Source organism: Staurois parvus, unplaced genomic scaffold (genome assembly GCF_062004578.1).
Source record: "Staurois parvus isolate SC_StPar_1 unplaced genomic scaffold, SC_StPar_1.0 ptg002686l, whole genome shotgun sequence".
NCBI classification, from domain to species: domain Eukaryota; kingdom Metazoa; phylum Chordata; class Amphibia; order Anura; family Ranidae; genus Staurois; species Staurois parvus.
In genome coordinates, this window is record NW_028320482.1 from 1,761,427 (window position 1) to 1,779,969 (window position 18,543).

General features: G+C 46.5%; 2 protein-coding genes across 2 annotated transcripts in view; both read right to left on the minus strand.

The window, feature by feature from the left end:
* The window catches only part of LOC149429920 (uncharacterized), a 233,819-nt gene extending 215,776 nt beyond the window's left edge, over positions 1-18,043 (minus strand). Inside the window, exons 1-5 of the mRNA XM_089666377.1 lie at positions 17,988-18,043; positions 9,364-9,478; positions 8,664-8,798; positions 8,454-8,577; positions 8,138-8,235 (exon numbers count right to left, since the gene is read on the minus strand). Of these exons, the coding sequence (XP_089522503.1) occupies positions 8,138-8,235; positions 8,454-8,577; positions 8,664-8,798; positions 9,364-9,459 (453 nt within the window). The 5' untranslated portion in view covers positions 9,460-9,478; positions 17,988-18,043. The remainder of the gene's footprint in view (positions 1-8,137; positions 8,236-8,453; positions 8,578-8,663; positions 8,799-9,363; positions 9,479-17,987) is intronic.
* Positions 1,327-8,257, minus strand: LOC149429928 (uncharacterized). The gene is given in 3 exon segments (XM_089666383.1): positions 1,327-6,663; positions 7,845-7,983; positions 8,138-8,257. Coding segments are annotated over 2 exon segments (1,263 nt in total). The 5' UTR covers positions 7,972-7,983; positions 8,138-8,257; the 3' UTR covers positions 1,327-5,527.
* Positions 18,044-18,543: the final 500 nt, after the last annotated feature.

Consider the following 18,543-nt stretch of genomic DNA (forward strand, 5'->3'; position numbering starts at 1 on the left):
TATCTGGACAAGGTCTGATTTCCATGAATAAAATTTCTCATGCACAGCGCAGGAATTTGGCTTTGTCCATGTGTGAGATCTCTGACGCCTAACAAGGTCTGATTTCCATGAATAGCATTTCTCACACACAGCGCAGGAATTTGGCTTTGTCCCTGTGTGAGATCTCTGATGCCTAACAAGGTCTGATTGCCATGAATAACATTTCTCATATACAGCGCAGGAATTTGGCTTTGTCCCTGTGTGAGATCTCTGATGCCTAACAAGGTCTGATTTCTATGAATAACATTTCTCATATACAGCGCAGGAATTTGGCTTTGTACCTGTGTGAGATCTCTGACGCCTAACAAGGTCTGATGTCCACGAATAACATTTCTCATATGCAGCGCAGGAATTTGGCTTTGTACCTGTGTGAGATCTCTAACGCCTAACAAGGTCTGATGTCCACGAATAACATTTCTCATATGCAGCTCAGGAATTTGGCTTTGTCCCTGTGTGAGATCTCTGACGCCTAACAAGGTCTGATTTCCATGAATAACATTTCTCATGTACAGCGCAGGAATTCGACTTTGTCCCTGTGTGAGATCTCTGATGTCTAACAAGGTCTGATTTCCAGGAATAACATTTCTCATGTACAGCGCAGGAATTTGGCTTTGTCCCTGTGTGAGATCTCTGACGCCTAACAAGGTCTGATTTCCATGAATAACATTTCTCATATACAGCGCAGGAATTTGGCTTTGTCCCTGTGTGAGATCTCTGACGCCTAACAAGGTCTGATTGCCATGAATAACATTTCTCACGTACAGCGCAGGAATTTGGCTTTGTCCCTGTGTGAGATCTCTGATGTCTAACAAGTTTGTATTTCCGTGTAAAATTATTTTGCACACTCTGGGCAGGAATACGGCTTCTCCTCAGTGTGAGATCTTTGATGTCACACTCAGGACAGGAATTTGGCTTCTCCCCCGTGTGCAGTCTCTGATGTGAAACAAGGTTTGATTTCTGTGAAAAACATTTTCCGTACTCAGTGAAAGAATACGGCTTCTCCCCTGTGTGAGATCTCTGATGTCTAACAAGGTCTGATTTCTGTGTCCGCGTTTGGTCCAATGCAGGTTTTAACCCAGACTTTGCATGTTTGGCGTTTGATTTACATAGCCCAGGTAAGGACTGGAAATCCACAACACGCTCTATGAAGGTACAGCAGTAAAGGTCTCTGGTGTAGAGCTCACCCCCGAAGGAGCCGTTGGAATTAATGGGCACTTCTGTCCTTACTTCAGTGATGAACCATATATATATATATATTGGATCCACAGCACATCAGTACACCCTGTGGGAAGTTTTATGACAGGTTTAATAAGAAAGGTAAAAATCTGCAAATTAACTTGGAAAATAGCAGTTAAATGCACTGAATACACAAACCTTCTAGAATTGGCACAATCACATCAATAAACACAATATTCATGTATAAACCGGTATAGCTATAGATCAGTATTAACCCCCTGTAACTACAGCAGCAATATGTCCCCAGCTAAACGGATGTCTCTTTAGGCTCAGTCCCAAATTCACTTGCATACTGTGGGATTGTAACACTGGGTGAGTCTATGTGTTGCACAGGCCTGTATTAGTGAATCGTTGGAGCGCTCTTAGGGACTGACATGTCACAGGTTAGCAGTTGCTCACCATATCCAAGAAGAACAGTCCCCAGGGGTTAACTCCTTGAAGGGATGGCAAATGGGCTCTCTCTCTGCTAGGTTTTTTTCTGTTGCCAATTGTCGGTGCCTCATCTAGGATGGTCACACGCCTCCTCTGCAACTTCCAACACTCTGACCTCTCTCTCTGCGGTGGGAGATGTCGTTGCTGTTGGTAACTGCCATCGCGGGTGACTGGTACCAATGATCACAGTTGCAGCTGACTTCAGCTGCTGTAGACAACCGCCGTCCCTAGCAACCTCTGCTGCTCTGGAAACAGTGTCAGTGTACTTCAACAGTGGGGGCTGCAGACTAGCCCTCACGTCCTCTGCAAAGGCACACATGGCTCTCCTCTCCTCCTTGCAAAGCATCCTGGTCCCTGTAGTCCTGTGCAGTATAAAGTTACATCATCTGCCTCTGTGATGAAACTGCAACTCCCACAAACACGCCAGTACTGCTGAGAACTGTGCCAATCAAACCCTTTCTGACAACATGCAGGCTTAAAAGGGAAACAGTTCTTTAAAAGGGAAACAGCAATGGCCCCACTACACTGGTAAAGCAGTTCTGGAGGTTGTGAGCAATGCCACCCTACTTGAATGGCTATATTGGCAAATCTATCCAGGACAATGTCCACCAATGTGACTGGGACTTATGTTAGTGCCAGGGGCGGACTGACAACTCATGGGGCCCCCGGGCAATAGGGGATCATGGGGCCCCTGTATCCTTGCCCAAACTCAAAAAGCCTATGAAAAAGGTACCGGGGCATCTCATGGGGCCCCCTACCAGAGGTGGACTGACAACTCATGGGGCCCCCGGGCAATAGGTGATCATGGGGCCCCTGTATCCTTGCCCAAACTCAAAAAAGCCTATGAAACAGGTACCAGGGGCATCTCATGGGGCCCCCTACTGAACCTGGGCCCTCGGGCAGTGCCCGAGTTTCCAAATGGTCTGTCTGCCCCTGGTTAGTGCTGCTTATGCCCTTCAGTGGCTCGCTCGCCCCTCCTGACATAGAAGTGCCTTGTTCAACCTTAGTGGCCACACATAAATCAAAATTAACCAGTTCCTGCTGAACTGACCAAATGTTGATCCATGTATTGCCAACTTAAGTCCCAGAGGGCCCGTGTCCCTGCACAGGGCGGTGCACTGCGCCTGCGCCGAGACCAGCGCCACGGCGATCCCCGACATACCATACCTGTCCAAACTCTTTAATCACGCTGCCTCCACAGGCTCATTCCTCAAAGACATGTTACAATCTATTATAACAACCATCCCAAAGCCTGGCAAAGATCCCCAACTAGTCTAAAACTACAGGCCAATTTTGCTACTCAATACCGATATAAAATTATATGCTAAAATCATATCCCAAAGAATTCTCCCCTACCTACCCACCCTAATACACCCGGACCAATTAGGCTTCATTCCAGGTCACCAAGCACCAGATGCTACCAGAAGAATCATATCCCTCCTACACAATTTAGAACGAACCAACACCCCCTCCTTGCTCCTATCCTTAGATGCAGAGAAAGCGTTCGACCGGATACACTGGCAATTCTTACACCTCACGCTTCAAAAATTTGGTATCACAGGCTGGTTGCTGAAAGCCATCTTGTCTCTGTACTCTCAACCATCCGCTAGAGTTCTGACAGATGGCACATTATCCGATCCTTTCGACATTTCTTATGGTACAAGACAAGGCTGCCCACTCTCCCCGGTAATATTTACAGTCCTTATTGAACCCCTAGCTTCCAAACTCAGAGAGGACAAAACATTCACAGGAATCACTCATCTTAACATGGAACACAAAATTAGCCTATTTGCAGATGATATAATATTAATGGTGACTAACCCTAAAAAATCCCTCCATGTGATTCGCTCACATCTACAAACTTACTCAACAGTTTCATATTACAAACTCAACGAAACCAAATCTTCCATACTCAACCTTCGCATCTCAGCCCAACTCCAAACCCAACTAGCCAAACAATTCCCATATTCATGGGAAAAAAATAGCATCCCATACCTGGGAATAAAACTTACACCAACAACGGACCACCTTTACACAACAAACCACAAAATACTGCTTGAAAAATTACCCCAAGAACTAAGCACTCTACGCACCTCAGAACTCTCCAAACTAGGCCGAGTAGCAACACTAAAGATGTATATTTTACCCAAAATCTTATACATATTCCGTACACTCCCCTTACCAATCCCTAATTCATTCTTCTCTAAACTACAATCAATCCTAACGAAGTTCCTATGGAACTTGAAAAAACCAAGATGTACCACCAATCTGTTAATAAGACCTACAACTAAAGGAGGAGCAGGACTCCCACACCTCAAATCTTACTACACGGCTGCCCTCTTAGACCAACTATATTTTTGGTGGAATCCTTCGAAAGGAAAAAACTGGTCCATAATGGAAACCCTTCCCTTCCAACCTCTAAAACCTCAAAATATACTCTTGTCTCCACCATCCAAAATCATAGAACCCCACCTAAAACACCCCTGCAAGCTTGGCGAGACCTTCTATCTACTAAATTTAAAGATATTAAACATGTACCTACTCCAACCAATATACTACACCTCTACATCCCTTCTTTGGACCTATCTCAATGGACAAAACAAGGAATAACTAAATTAGCAGATCTCCATTTCAACCAATCTTTACTCTCCTTCAAATCTCTCCAAACCAAATATAATATTCCTACTACTGAAAATTTTACATATTTAAGAATCGCTTATTTTTTACATACAAATAAATTATCCCACAACACCATCCTACCAATTACAGCCTACACCTTTTTCACCAGACTCCATTACCCGGTATTTCCACCTTCTATGCGCACCTCATCAACTCACAGTTCACTATACAAACAACCTCCCTAACCAATTGGAAAAAAATCCTTTCAACCCAAATCACCTTAAAATGCTGGGAAAATGCCTTCAACATCACTTATAAAGCTACCTGATGTAGCTCCCACTGGGAGTCATATCTAAAAATACTCCATCAATGGTACCTGACCCCGATTAAAATCTCGATTTTTTTTATCCAAAACATGCTCCTACATGTTGGAGACATTGTGGCGAACTAGGCTCAACAATCCATATTTTATGGTCATGCAAGTCACTTCGATCCTTTTGGAATACTACATTCCAATTAATATCCGAAATAAACAAATCTCCGATAGTCCCGAACCCCTTATTGGCACTACTTCACATTGGAATAGAGAAACACTCCACCCATTCCCGAACAATTATTACCCACATACTCTTAGATTATGGAATTCGAATAATACCCCCTCAATCAATGCATTAATTATAGACCTTAACACCCAATGTCAAATGGAAAAACTATCCGCAATTAACACTTCCTCCTACCACAAATTCACCACCCAGTGGACCCGCTGGCTAAAACACCCAAAATGTTCTATACAACACATGACATTTGAAGAGACGAAACCATATCTCATACCAAGACTGGTACCTCCTCAATCTCCCAGTTAGATCCTTCCCCATCCTCCCCTACCTCCCCTCCAATACCCCCCCAATAACTTCCGAAATCTCACCAAAAAAGCTCATCAAATATACGCAAATACCTCTGATGATATTGCTAAAACAAGACCAACATCCCATCCATCCTAGAACGGAATTACTACAAAAAGATCAATCATACTTTGTCTATTGTAATATTGTATGACTGAACCATTTACCCTTTCCCTGTTTTTCCCTTATTTACCCTTGTTTATCCTTGAAAAATTCAATAAAAATTATTGAAATTAAAAGCTTAGGAGCAAGTTTAGTGACCCTCCCGTAAACTGAACCCAAGTACATTCAGTTCATCTCTACACCCCTTTGTGAGATCTATAATTTATAACAAGGTGTGGTTTCAGTGTAAATCATTTCCCTCATACAGTCCAGGAATTTGGCTTCTTCCCTGTGTGAGATCTCTGATGTTTAACAAGTTTGAATAACCGTGTAAAACATTTCCCACACTCAGGGCAGGAATAAGGCTTCTCTCCTGTGTGAGATCTCTGATGTGGAGCAAGGTTAGAAATCTGTGAAAAACATTTCCCGCACTCAGAGCAGGAATATGGCTTCTCTCCTGTGTGAGTCCTCTGATGTATGACAAGATCTGGTTTCCTTGCAAAACATTTCCCACACTCAGGGCAGGAATAAGGCTTCTCCCCCGTGTGAGATCTCTGATGGGCCACAAGGTCTGATTTCTGTGAAAAACATTTCTTGCACTCAGGGCAGTAATGCGGCGTGTCCTTTGTGTGAGATCTCTGATGTCTAACAAGGTCTGATTTGTATGAAAAACATTTCCCACACTCAGAGCAGAAATACGGCTTTTCCCCCGTGTGAGATCTCTGATGGCCAATAAGTTTTGATTTCTGTGTAAAACATTTCCCACATTCAGGGCAGGAATTTGGCATCTTCCCTGTGTGATATCTCTGATGTCTAGCAAGGTCTGATTTCTGTGAAAAACATTTTCCACACTCAGGACAGGAATACGGTTTTTCCCCCGTGTGAGATCTGAGATGTCTAACAAGTCTTGATTTCGCTGTAAAACATTTTCCACACTCGGAGCAGGAGATTTCTTTTTCCCCCTTGTGAGATCTGCAATGTATGACAAGTTCTGATTTATGAAGGAAACATTTCCCGCACTCAGAACAGGAATGAAGCTTCTCACCCGTGTGAGATCTCTGATGTGCAATAAGACTTAATTCAGAGTTAAAGCTTTCCCCACATTCAGGACAGGAAAATGTCTCCTCCCCCTGAATTCCGGCTCCATCCCTCACAGTATGAGGTTGCTCAGAGTCAGAGGGCTTTGATGGTCCATCCACACTGTGAAGTCCACCATCCATAGCTGAGATCATTGACTTTTCTCCTCCACAATGTCTTGTGATCTTCTCATCTTCCATTTTACAACCCGGAGATAAAAGGAGACGATCCTTTGAGGGTTCCTCGATGGCGTGTCCTGGAAAAATATAAAAACATGATCGATCATTCACTTACATCAAGAAGGATCATTCACTTACATCAAGACTCCATCTCAATCAGGTAAGTATTAGAGAGCAGATGTTCTCTGTAGATGTCCCAACCAGCTGTGACTTCCCACATTCAGCCAAAGAATCTCTCCAAAATGTAAGCAGCCTTGAGAGCAGGAACCAATGGGGACTGGGAGGTGCATGTTCTTCACACAACCACAAGTCTAGGCAGATGGGTCATGTGATTGCTGATGAAAACTGAAGTTCAACGTTCAGACTAGAACCTTTAGTATCAAACAAGTGACCATAGTCCTAGGATTATGGTGACAAGCAGCAATGGAAGGCTCTGCAACAGTATTTCCTGCTGGAAAGGTAAATTATTTCATGTTTACATTATTATTTATGTTTAATCCTGGCAAACCTGTAATTAGAGGTCCATGTTAATATTTAGCTATAGGTCTGCTCAAAGAAGAGGGACCAAACAGCGAAAGGCACAATCTGTGTTAATATATCTGTACTATTGTGACTAGGAGTGAAACACAACCGAATACTGCCAGATGACCCCCAGAATCTACAGAAATCATGTCTGAGTATATAAATTGTGTCTGCAGCACAGAGAAGGGGGTTTATCTGCGAGAAAAGAAGAAATAATGAGCAGGACTATTATTGGCTGATATCACTCATCTCCGCCCTACTCTGGACCAGGGGCGGACTGAAAACTCATGGGGCCCCCAGGCAATAGGGGATCATGAGGCCCCTGTGTCCTTGCCCAAACTCAAAAAAGCCTATGAAAAAGGTACCAGGGGCATCTCATGGGGCCCCCTACTGACCCTGGGCCCTCAGGCAGTGCCTGAGTTTCCAAATGGTCAGTCCGCCCCTGGCCCAGTGGATTCTTCTGCCTTTCCTACTGCACCCACGTACTATTCAGGGGATTTTGTACTCGTATATTTGGGTTATGTACTACAGAGGGAATTAGATAAAGCTACCACTAAGTTGGCCTCTGACCTGAAACAGGACTTTCAGGAATTGGGAGGTCGCCTTGAGAAGATTGAATCTAAAGTTGATGATACAGTTCTATTATTGGCTGATATCACTCATCTCCCACCCTACTCTGAACCAATCAGTGTGCAGGAACAGAGCAGAGATAACAGAAGAATATATTGTGGCTCACCTGTGCTGATCTCTGTAGGAGTGTCCTCCCCTTTGAATGTCCTCGTCATTCCAGCCTCCTCCGTATATTGCTGATCATCCCTCACATACGTCTTTTCTACTTCACCCTCAACTTTCTTCATCTTCATCAGATCTTCACCCTAAACCAACAGAATGGCAGAAATAACATCTGTAATATAGAAGGATTTATGATGTGAGATCACATAGAAAATATCATCTTGTAGAGTCCACACATCGTCTCCACATGGCAGAGTGTTCCATCACTTTATGTTCCAGACCCTCAACTCCACCAACCTGATGATGGTGAGGGATGGTGTGACCTTCCTGTGTGGAATCCCGGGAATACAGAGGACGGGGACATCTCTCTGGTGGGTTCCCATTACTGGATCCATCTACCTGATGATGGTGAGGGATGGTGTGACCTTCCTGTGTGGAATCCCGGGAATACAGAGGACGGGGACATCTCTCTGGTGGGTTCCCATGACTGGATCCATCTGTAGGAAACACACACACTGACTGAATCCATTGTTTCTATGTGTTTATCAGATGATGGGGGATCTAGGTGGATCCTCCGTACTGCTCTCTCCTTTACAATAAAGTCTCCTCTTACCCGGTGATGTGAGGGGCGGCTGATTGTCCATCATGACGTCCTTGTAGAGATCCTTGTGTCCTTCTAAATACTCCCACTCCTCCATGGAGAAATAGACAGTGACATCCTGACACCTTATAGGAACCTGACACACACAATGATACAGTCACCATCCAGACACATCCCTTGTCTGTTACTGGAGAATGTCCCAGAATTCCCGGCACCGCTCACCTCTCCTGTCAGCAGCTCCATCATCTTCTTGGTGACTTCTAGAATCTTCTGCATGTTGTGTCTCTCAGGTTTCAGGGAGTCACATGGAGGCACTGTGATGGTCATATGATCACCTGACTTCACAGGAGGAACACTCTGTATTGAGGAACCAATAGGAATATCATGTTAGTATCCAAGAATCCTCCTCACCTCTCCGGTCAGGTCTGTGTTTTATTAATAGAGATAAGAGTGATGTCATGTGACCTCCCAGAATCCTCCTCACCTCTCCGGTCAGGTCTGTGTTTTATTAATAGAGATAAGAGTGATGTCATGTGACCTCCCAGAATCCTCCTCACCTCTCCGGTCAGGTCTTTGTTTTATTAATAGAGATCAGAGTGATGTGATGTGACCTCCCAGAATCCTCCTCACCTCTCCGGTCAGGTCTACATTTTAGTAATAGAGATAAGAGCGATGTCATGTGACCTCCCAGAATCCTCCTCACCTCTCCGGTCAGCTCTGTGTTTTATTAACAGAGATAAGAGTGATGTCATGTGACCTCCCAGAATCCTCCTCACTTCTCCGGTCAGGTTTGCGTTTTATTAATAAAGCTAAGAGTGATGTCATGTGACCTCCCAGAATCCTCCTCACCTCTCCGGTCAGGTCTGTGTTTTATTAATAGAGCTAAGAGTGATGTCATGTGACCTCCCAGAATCCTTCTCACCTCTCCGGTCAGCAGGTAGATGATCTCCAGGGTGAGGTTTAGTATCCTCTCAGTCATGTGACTCCGGTCCTCCTCCATCTCAATAGATTTGGTCATGTGATCTATGCTGGTTTCTCTGTAAACAGATAATAGAGAATTATCTGGACTGTATTGGTTGTACTATTTTAGGAGAGCAGTATAAGGTGTCATTAGGCAGGGCTGGGAACACCAGCAAGCCACTTGTAAAAGTAAATAGTCTTTATTGGTCTCTCAGGCAAACACAAACAGCTTTCTTCAGCTAAAGTAAAGCAAACAGTTTTCAATCCTGGTATAGATGTAGCGCTACCCTTGTGAGGGCCACCGTGTTTCAAGGCCCCACTACACCCTGCACAGCCAGGCAACATGCATTTTCCATACTTGTATCCACAGTGAGTGAACAGTCTGTGGGGTTGTTGTTATTTTATTAGGGGACATAACCTGGATAGGGTAATAGGGATTACGGGATGCCCACATTTTACTGAATCAATCCACAGGGACAACTTCCTTCCTATTTACAGAAACAAATCCTGGACAGTTCTTTTCTTTGGAAGAAGTCAGTCATTACGGATCAGTAGCAAAAGCCCCAAGGGATTCGCAGCCCCTCTGAAAGTTAGCTTAGAATGTTGCAAACTACATGCAGAGAGGTCTCCTCTCCCCTGTAGAACTGCTCCCAGCTCCACGGTCTGCAGACACTACCAGCCCTCCTGGCTGCTCGGAAGATCTCCAAGGAAGGATAAAGAATTAAGTACAATGCTTGTGAATCCTTGTGAATCCCGGGGTGTACTAATGTACTCACTCTATCCTGCTTGCTCCCACTGCTCACAAGCCTTGATCCTGTTCAAGTCATACTGATGAATAGATCCTATTGAGCCATCTCGTGCCCAGCCTGGAGGCCAGCCCCCCTAGACCTAGGGGACCCCTCCCAAGCCACCGACAGTCTCCTTAGCACTCCATCTTCCACCCAACCCCAGTGCCAGCCTGACTCTTCCATATTTATGGGCTGGTCCACAACTCTACCAGGGCCTCCAAATCTCAGATTGGCCAGACTCCCACAAACATGCAGATTAGGTTTCCACCTCTTCTGACCACTGGCTTCTGGAAGGTTCCAATGGTCCTCCAGAACCAGGTAGAGGTGGTAGAGTCCCAACCTGTTAAGCTATCCAACTTGACCTGCAGTAACTCAACCTTAATCACAGACTCACACAGCTACCATGAGTCATACACAATAAATTTGCCTACACTATTCTAGTAGCACACTGGAGGGTGCTACATAGGGAAAACCATACAACATGGCTCACCACCAGTCTGTTGGTCCCACACTGGGGTTTAGGGTTCCTACTTGTTTCTGGAACAAGACAGGCTGTAGGAGTTCAGCAAAACCACAGTCTCAGTCTCCAGAGAGTTCACTCCCTCCCAGCTGTGAACCCCTCTGCACTCCCTCACAAACATCTGCTGCTTCCTCCGTGCTGCTTTTCAAGACTCTCCTTGCATGTGGCTTAATCCCTTCAGGATCAGAGTTTGGAGGTTCTTTCTTTCCAAAAGTCTTCAAATTTGCAAAATTTTGGGTCCCCAGTAATTTTGGGTCTACCAATGTAGAGAGTCCTAAAAATCAGTTCTCTCCACTCTAACCAGACTACCCCAGAACCTCGCACCCTGTATGGGTAAAAATTCAATGTATACTGCCATCCCAAACGCATCCCTGGCATTCTGTACAAACCATGGGCTGGATCTATTTGGTGTGATTTGGGGATGAAGTAAAAAATGTCGGGGGGGGGGGGGGGGCAGGGTATGGGAGGTCAACAGGACAGTATACAGAAACAAGAATCAGTAGGGCACAGTACAATTGGTTAGCAAAGCAGTGTGAAATGTGTGAATGGGGGAATAGAGTTAACCTGCTGGTTGAACAAAAAAAAAGACTAATGTATGGGCTGAGCCTACTTTAAAGATGAACTTTATTAAAACCAGCAACAGTGGAGACAATAAACACCTTGATCAGGTCTATGTATAGCTATGCAAAATGTACAAAGTACAGGGGTTAGGAGTAAACAATAAACAAAACATCATATGGAGTACAGCAGTCAGGATGAGCACCCCAAGTCTCCAAATGGAATCCAGAGACGTATCTACTGCAAACCCCAGCAGAGGAGAAGGCCTGTAAACATGGAGGCTCCAGAACATCTACTGACAACTGTCATTGTGCTAAAGAGCAGAGGAATTTTGTTTCATCACAAATAAAGTTCATCATTTAAGTTGCAGGGAGATGAAACAGATTCCTTCTGATAGTACGTATTATGGCCTACACACTTGTAGGGAGGTTCCAACAGCACGATCATCCCCTAGGGCAGTGGTTCTCAACCTGTGGGTCGCGACCCCTTTGGGGGTCGAACGACCCTTTCACAGGGGTCGCCTAAGACCATCAGAAAACACATATTTCCGATGTGTAAAGAGCAGCTACTGTGTAGAAAGCAGCTGCTGTGTTGCAAGCAGCTACGCTGTTAAAAGCAGCTACGGTGTTGAAAACAGCAGTATTGGAGGTAAAACGACACTCATGAATTATAATTAGTGGGTAAAAGATTTTATGGTTAGGGGTCACCACAACATGAGGAACTGTATTAAAGGGTCACGGCATTAGGAAGGTTGAGAACCACTGCCCTAGGGGCACATGAGAAGCACTGAATTTTGTATCAGTTCACAATGGGCACTTACTTTAAGAAGCATTAACACTTTCAGGCTGGAGGCCCTAATACAGTTATGGTAGCACACCCTTGTAGAAGGACCATATCTTCTTCTACATCCTTCTAGCTGGTGGCAAGGTCTATTTCTACCTGCCCCAACATATGTCTAGCATTTTCAGAAAGTACTCCTGAGCAAGTACTTATTCTCCACCAGCTTCTCTCACTTGGCAACTTTAACTTTGTACCTTTAACTTTTTATTCTGCCCTTGGGCACACAGGGAAGCCACCATACACAAGCAAGCCCTGGGTTGTAGAAGGCTCCAGTATGGAGGCTCTTCCACTAAGCAGGTAACATGAAGTAGTAAGCTGTTCCCTCACTACTAGGACCACCATCACCTCTTCCTCTGCTGGTATTCTTTACACACATAATTGTCCATAACTTTTAGGTAGGATAGGTTAAAGTCATTACTGTATGACTCATCTTTAGAACATGGAGGTTTAAATGTGATTTTGCCTTCAAGTTCCCAGGTATTTTATGATACATTATGTCTACACATGACTAGATCTTCACTTCGACACAGACAACGTCTCTTCAGAACGAACACTCCGTTTACTGAAGCATTACGCAATTCACATTTGAGGTAGAACATTTCAGTGCAGAACATTTCACGGGTCCCATTGGAAGGGAAGGCAGTCAGAAAAGCTGATCAATTGATGCACTGGACCTCACTATGCAGCTCCCACACCGGACTCTTCACCACAAGGTTGGTCTATATATGCCCCAACAACACACATGCAGGGGAAACCGTGTCACGCAGTACATTAGCCCCCTATACGTGTTAGTCCAATAATTAACCCTTTTACTGCCAGGTCCTTACGTTGTACAGACCTGACAGCAGGAACACATCCTCAGTGGCTGGTGTGTGCATATCTGGCAAGCCAACTGAAAGCAATCAGACAGTTGGGCAGGCCCTGGGCATGCATTCATAGCAGGTGCCACCAGGTAGAGGGAAGGGAGCCAAGCGGACACGAGTCTGCTCTCTTTCTTCTTTGTGTCAGATTACTTGGCCTGTGTCAGGCCCCGCCCAACGGGATCTCTAGTGGTCCACAGCACGGGATTCCCCAGGACGCGGAGTCTAAGTCCATGTCTGCCTTTTCACCAGAGCCCCTGATGGTGGGGATGGACTTGGTGCAAGACTGGAACCAGGTCGCGCCCCTGGGCGCACCCAGTTATGGTAGAGGGGTCCCGCTGAGGGTATGTGCCCGGGATGAGCCTGCTGTGAAGGGGCTGACGGGTCCAAGTCCGAGCGGGATGGATGGATGACTGCTAGGAGTGAGCGTGGTCAGACTAGCCGGGTCGGTAACAGTGGGGACAGGTGCGGTACCAAGCAGTAGGCAAAGAATAGTCAGGTCACATGCCGGGTTCAGTAACAGAGGGTCCAAATAGCAGTAACTACAGGCAGAGGAATGATCAGGGACGAGCCGGGGGTCAGAGCAGGAGAGGGTCAGCATAAATCTGGACAGGCAGAGTTTGGCAACAAGGAAACGTACTTTACAGGAACACAGGAACAGGAACAAGACCTGGCGGCAATGAGAACATTGCCTGGCCGGTTTAAATAGCGCGCCCTGCACCGTCATTGGTGCCAGGCACGCGCCCGTGTGCGCGAGTGCGCATGCGCGGCCGCAATTGCCGCCGCGGACGACCAGGTACTACTGCCCGCCCGCTGATGTACCTGGCGATCCGCGCATGCAAAGATTCACGCGCCGCGGCGAAGACCGGGATCCCTGACAGCCTGTATGGTTGGGTACGTATCTAATGCAGTGTGATCTGCACTGTATTGGGTTCATTGGAGGACAGGTGAGACATCAGGGGTCTTTTAGACAACCTGGCACCAAAAACCCGACACATACGGGACTTTTTATCTCCTACAGTATAGGACAAAAAAATAAGTATAAAAAAATGTTACAAATTGTAATGAGTTGAAGTTACACCAAAGCAGCCGGATTGGCTTCACTTGGAAATGTTGATGATGACATCACTATGTCGAAGGAGGCATGGCTACATGTTATGGGGCATGGACATGCCCCTTTGTCAAGCAGATCGCAGCCATGGGCTGAGAAAGTTGTGAAAGGCTACCCTAATGTCTGTTCCTATCTATCTCCTCACCATTATGCTGATCTGAGAACCCCTCTTATAATGTAGGGCGGGGTTATCCATTCCCCTGATCTCAACCCCCCCTCACAGTTATCCAACTCCTCCACCATTATTGGTTAATGTCAGATGAGGTTATCCATCTCCCCTTCCCTGACACACCATTATTGGCTGATGTGAGGCTGCTGATCGGAGTCAAAGTCTGCATGGGACATTTTATAACTAAGATTTTCTCTGAAGCCCGCCTCACCACCTGCCCCCTGGACCCTGTCCCCTCTCAACTCCTGCGGTCCCCCTCCTCTTCCATCCTATGCTCCCTCACTCACATTTTCAATCTTTCCCTCTCCACCGGTATCTTCCCCTCCCCTCTAAAGCACGCGCACATCACTCCCATACTTAAGAAACCCTCCCTGGACCCCTCCGACCTGAACAACCTTAGACCCATCTCCCTGCTCCCATTTAACTCTAAACTCCTATCCCGCTTAGTCTACAATCACCTGAGCTCCCAGCTCACTGGCAACAACCTTCTTCACCCTTTACAGTCCGTCTTCCGCCCCCTACACTCCACTGAAACTGCCCTACTCAAACTCACCAATGACGTACTAACCACCAAAACCAATGGCCACTGTACTATACTCCTACTACTTGACCTCTCTGCGGATTTTGACACGGTTGACCACCCCCTCCTCCTCAAAAAACTGTACTCTGTTGGCCTCAGAGACTCCGCTCTCTCCTGGTTCTCCTCCTACCTATCGCAGCGCTCCTTCAGTGTTACCTATAATGCTGCCACCTCCCCTTCACTCCCTCTCTATGTCGGGGTCCCTCAAGGCTCTGTCCTCGGACCCCTCCTCTTCTCCATCTACACCTCCTCCCTTGGCTAATTGATAAACTCCCACGGCTTCAACTACCATCTCTATGCTGATGACACACAAATCTATCTACCCCTCACCTCACCCCTTTAGTCTCCAATCGCATCACCAGCCTACTAAGTGACAATTCAGGCTGGATGTCACTCCACTTCCTCAAACTCAACCTTTCCAAAACTGAGCTTCTAGTATTCCCCCCAGCCCGTGCCCCCTCCCCTGACTTCTCCATCAAGATCAACAACACTACCATCAGCCCCACCCCTCTCTCCAGGGTACTAGGTGTAATCCTAGACTCCCATCTGTCCTTTCAGCCCCAGGTCCAATCGCTGACAAACTCATGTAGCCTTCACCTCCGCAACATCTCCAAGATATGGCCGTTCCTAACCTTGGAAACCACTAAGCAACTTATTCTCTCCCTTATTATATCTCGCCTTGACTACTGTAACTCCCTCCTCATTGGCCAACCTCATCGCAGGCTATCCTCTCTTCGGTCTATCATGAATGCTGCTGCCAGACTCATTCACCTTCCTAACCGCTCTGTATCTGCCACCCCTCTCTGCCAATCTCTCCACTGGCCTTCATTCAGTGTCCTCCACCCCTCTCCCCTCTCTGCCAATCCCTCCACTGGCCTTCATTCAGTGTCCTCCACCCCTCTCTGCCAATCCCTCCACTGGCTTCCCATTGCCCAACGGATAAAATTCAAAACACTAACACTGACGTATAAAGCCATTCATAACACTGCCCCCAAATATATCACCGACCTTATCTCTAAATACCACCCAAACCGTACTCTCCGCTCCTCGTAAGACCTCCTACTCTATAGCTCCCTTGTCTCCTCCTCCCATGCTCGTCTCCAGGATTTCTCAAGGGCTTCACTCATCCTCTGGAACTCCCCACCCCAAGCTATCAGGCTGTCGCCTACTCTGCTCACCTTGCACTCTGAAAACCCATCTCTTCAGGGAAGCCTACCCCGCCCCCAGCTAATACTGGAATCCACTACTCCTCCTACCACTCCATCCCCCACAGCTAATTACCTCTTGTACCACTATCCCCTCCCTCCTAGATTGTAAGCTCCAAGGAGCAGGGCCCTCTAATCCCTCTTGTATTGAACTGTATTGTTACTGTACTGTCTCCCTCCATAATGTAAAGCGTTGAGCAAACTGTTGGCGCTATATAAGTCCTGTATAATAATAATAATTATCTCACTTACCCCAACAATAGAACATATTTTAATCTTTCAGTGGGGCTTATTTTTCTACCATTCAACTTTCTGTTTGTAGAGCACCAAAATAAAGCAACCCCCCCTCGGGTTAATTTTAATCCTTATTCCCTCCTACCTTATCTGCTGTGTTACACTGAAATAGCATACTTACCCGCCCAGTGATTCTCGAACTTCCGGGCTGTAACCCACCCATCCCCCACAACACACCACTTCCTGCACGGCTATCTTTCTTTCTGACATCATCAGGGGGCTGGCTGCCTGCCTGTCCTTGCAGCGTCCCCCATTTTCATGCACTGAGCACATGTAGCATGGTGTAAATAGCCCAAAACCTCCTGGGTGCAATGACATGAAGGGGATGTGAGTGACTGGAACTTACATCATGATTCCACAAGTCAGAACTGTGGAAGTCCCAGCCGTTTACACAAAAATAGTAGGTCTACAAAAATAAAATCTGTGATCCTGTGAGACGGGTTTAGGGGGGAGCTATAATGAAGAAAAAGGTGAAAAACCGGTCAAAGGTCTACTTCAGGAGTCCACAAATTCAACCAAAATTCTAATCCTGGAAATTAGGATCAAATTTCAGTTCAGCTCCTATCTGAATCTTATACCTCGTTATTAGAGGGTGAGAAGGTGACCCATCTCCACAATGAGGAGAATGTTCCGGCCCCGGAAGTGGGGGAATGTTGTGCCCCTGAAGGGGTTCATCTATGTTATATATGTGTGTATCATCATCTGCTGGAGATAAAAGACGGCACAGTGACTATGGAGGAAGAGGACGGAACATGACTATGGAAGAAGAGGACGGACATGACCATGGAGGAAGAGGACGGAACATGACCATGGAAGAAGAGGACTGGACGTGACCATGGAGGAAGAGGACGGACGTGACCATGGAGGAAGAGGACGGACGTGACCATGGAGGAAGAGGACGGACGTGACCATGGAGGAAGAGGACGGACGTGACCATGGAGGAAGAGGACGGAACGTGACCATGGAAGAAGAGCACGGAACGTGACCATGGAGGAAGAGCACGGAACGTGACCATGGAGGAAGAGGACGGGACGTGACTATGGAGGAAGAGGACAGAACATGACTATGGAGGAAGAGGACGGAACATGACTATGGAGGAAGAGGATGGGACATGACTATGGAGGAAGAGGACGGACGTGACCATGGAGGAAGAGGACGGACATGACCATGGAGGAAGAGGACGGAACGTGACCATGGAGGAAGAGGACGGAACGTGACTATGGAGGGAGAGGACGGACATGACTATGGAGGAAGAGGACAGACATGACTATGGAGGAAGAGGATGGACATGACGGGGGGTTACTGGGTGTAAATAGGAAATATGATCTTATATGGGCATCACAGTGGCTAAATGGTTAGCACTTCCCCCTGGCAGTACTAGGGTCGTTGGTTTGAATCCCAACCATGGCACCTCCTGCCTGGAGTTTGCATGTTCTCCCTGTGCCTGCGTGGGTTTCCTCCACTCCAAATACATGCTGGTAGGTGAATTGGCTCCTGTCTAAATTGTCCCTAGTATGTGTATGTATGGATGTGAGTTAGGGACCTTAGATTGTACGCCCCTTGAGGGTTAGGGACTGATGGGAATGTACAATATATATGTAAAGCGCTGTGTAAATTGACAGTGCTATATAAGTACCTGAAATAAATAAAGATCTTATTACCTCCTCTGCTGCCACTTCCACCAACGTCTCCTCTCTGCTTCCTCCCTGATCACCTCTCACCCGGAACTTCCTGTCTGTACCTGACATCACTTCCTGTCTGTACCTGACATCACTTCCTGTCTACATTCCGTAGAAACTTCTTGTTTTGCTATAAGTGAGATCCCCACCTAGAAGAACTGCAGCCCTGAGAAATGTCTTAGGGCTCATGCACACGGGACGTTTGGAATGTGCTTCTGAACAAAATGTCTCAGGGCTCATGCACGTGGGACGGTTGGAATACGCTTCTGAACAAAACGTCTTAGGGCTCATGTACACGGGACGTTTGGAATGCACTTCTGAACAAAATGTCTCAGGGCTCATGCACACGGGACGTTTGGAAAACACTTCTGAAAAGAACGTCTCAGGGCTCATGCACGCGGGACGTTTGGAATGCACTTCTGAACAAAATGTCTCAGGGCTCATGCACACGGGACGTTTGGAAAACACTTCTGAAAAGAACGTCTCAGGGCTCATGCACGCGGGACGTTTGGAATGCACTTCTGAACAAAATGTCTCA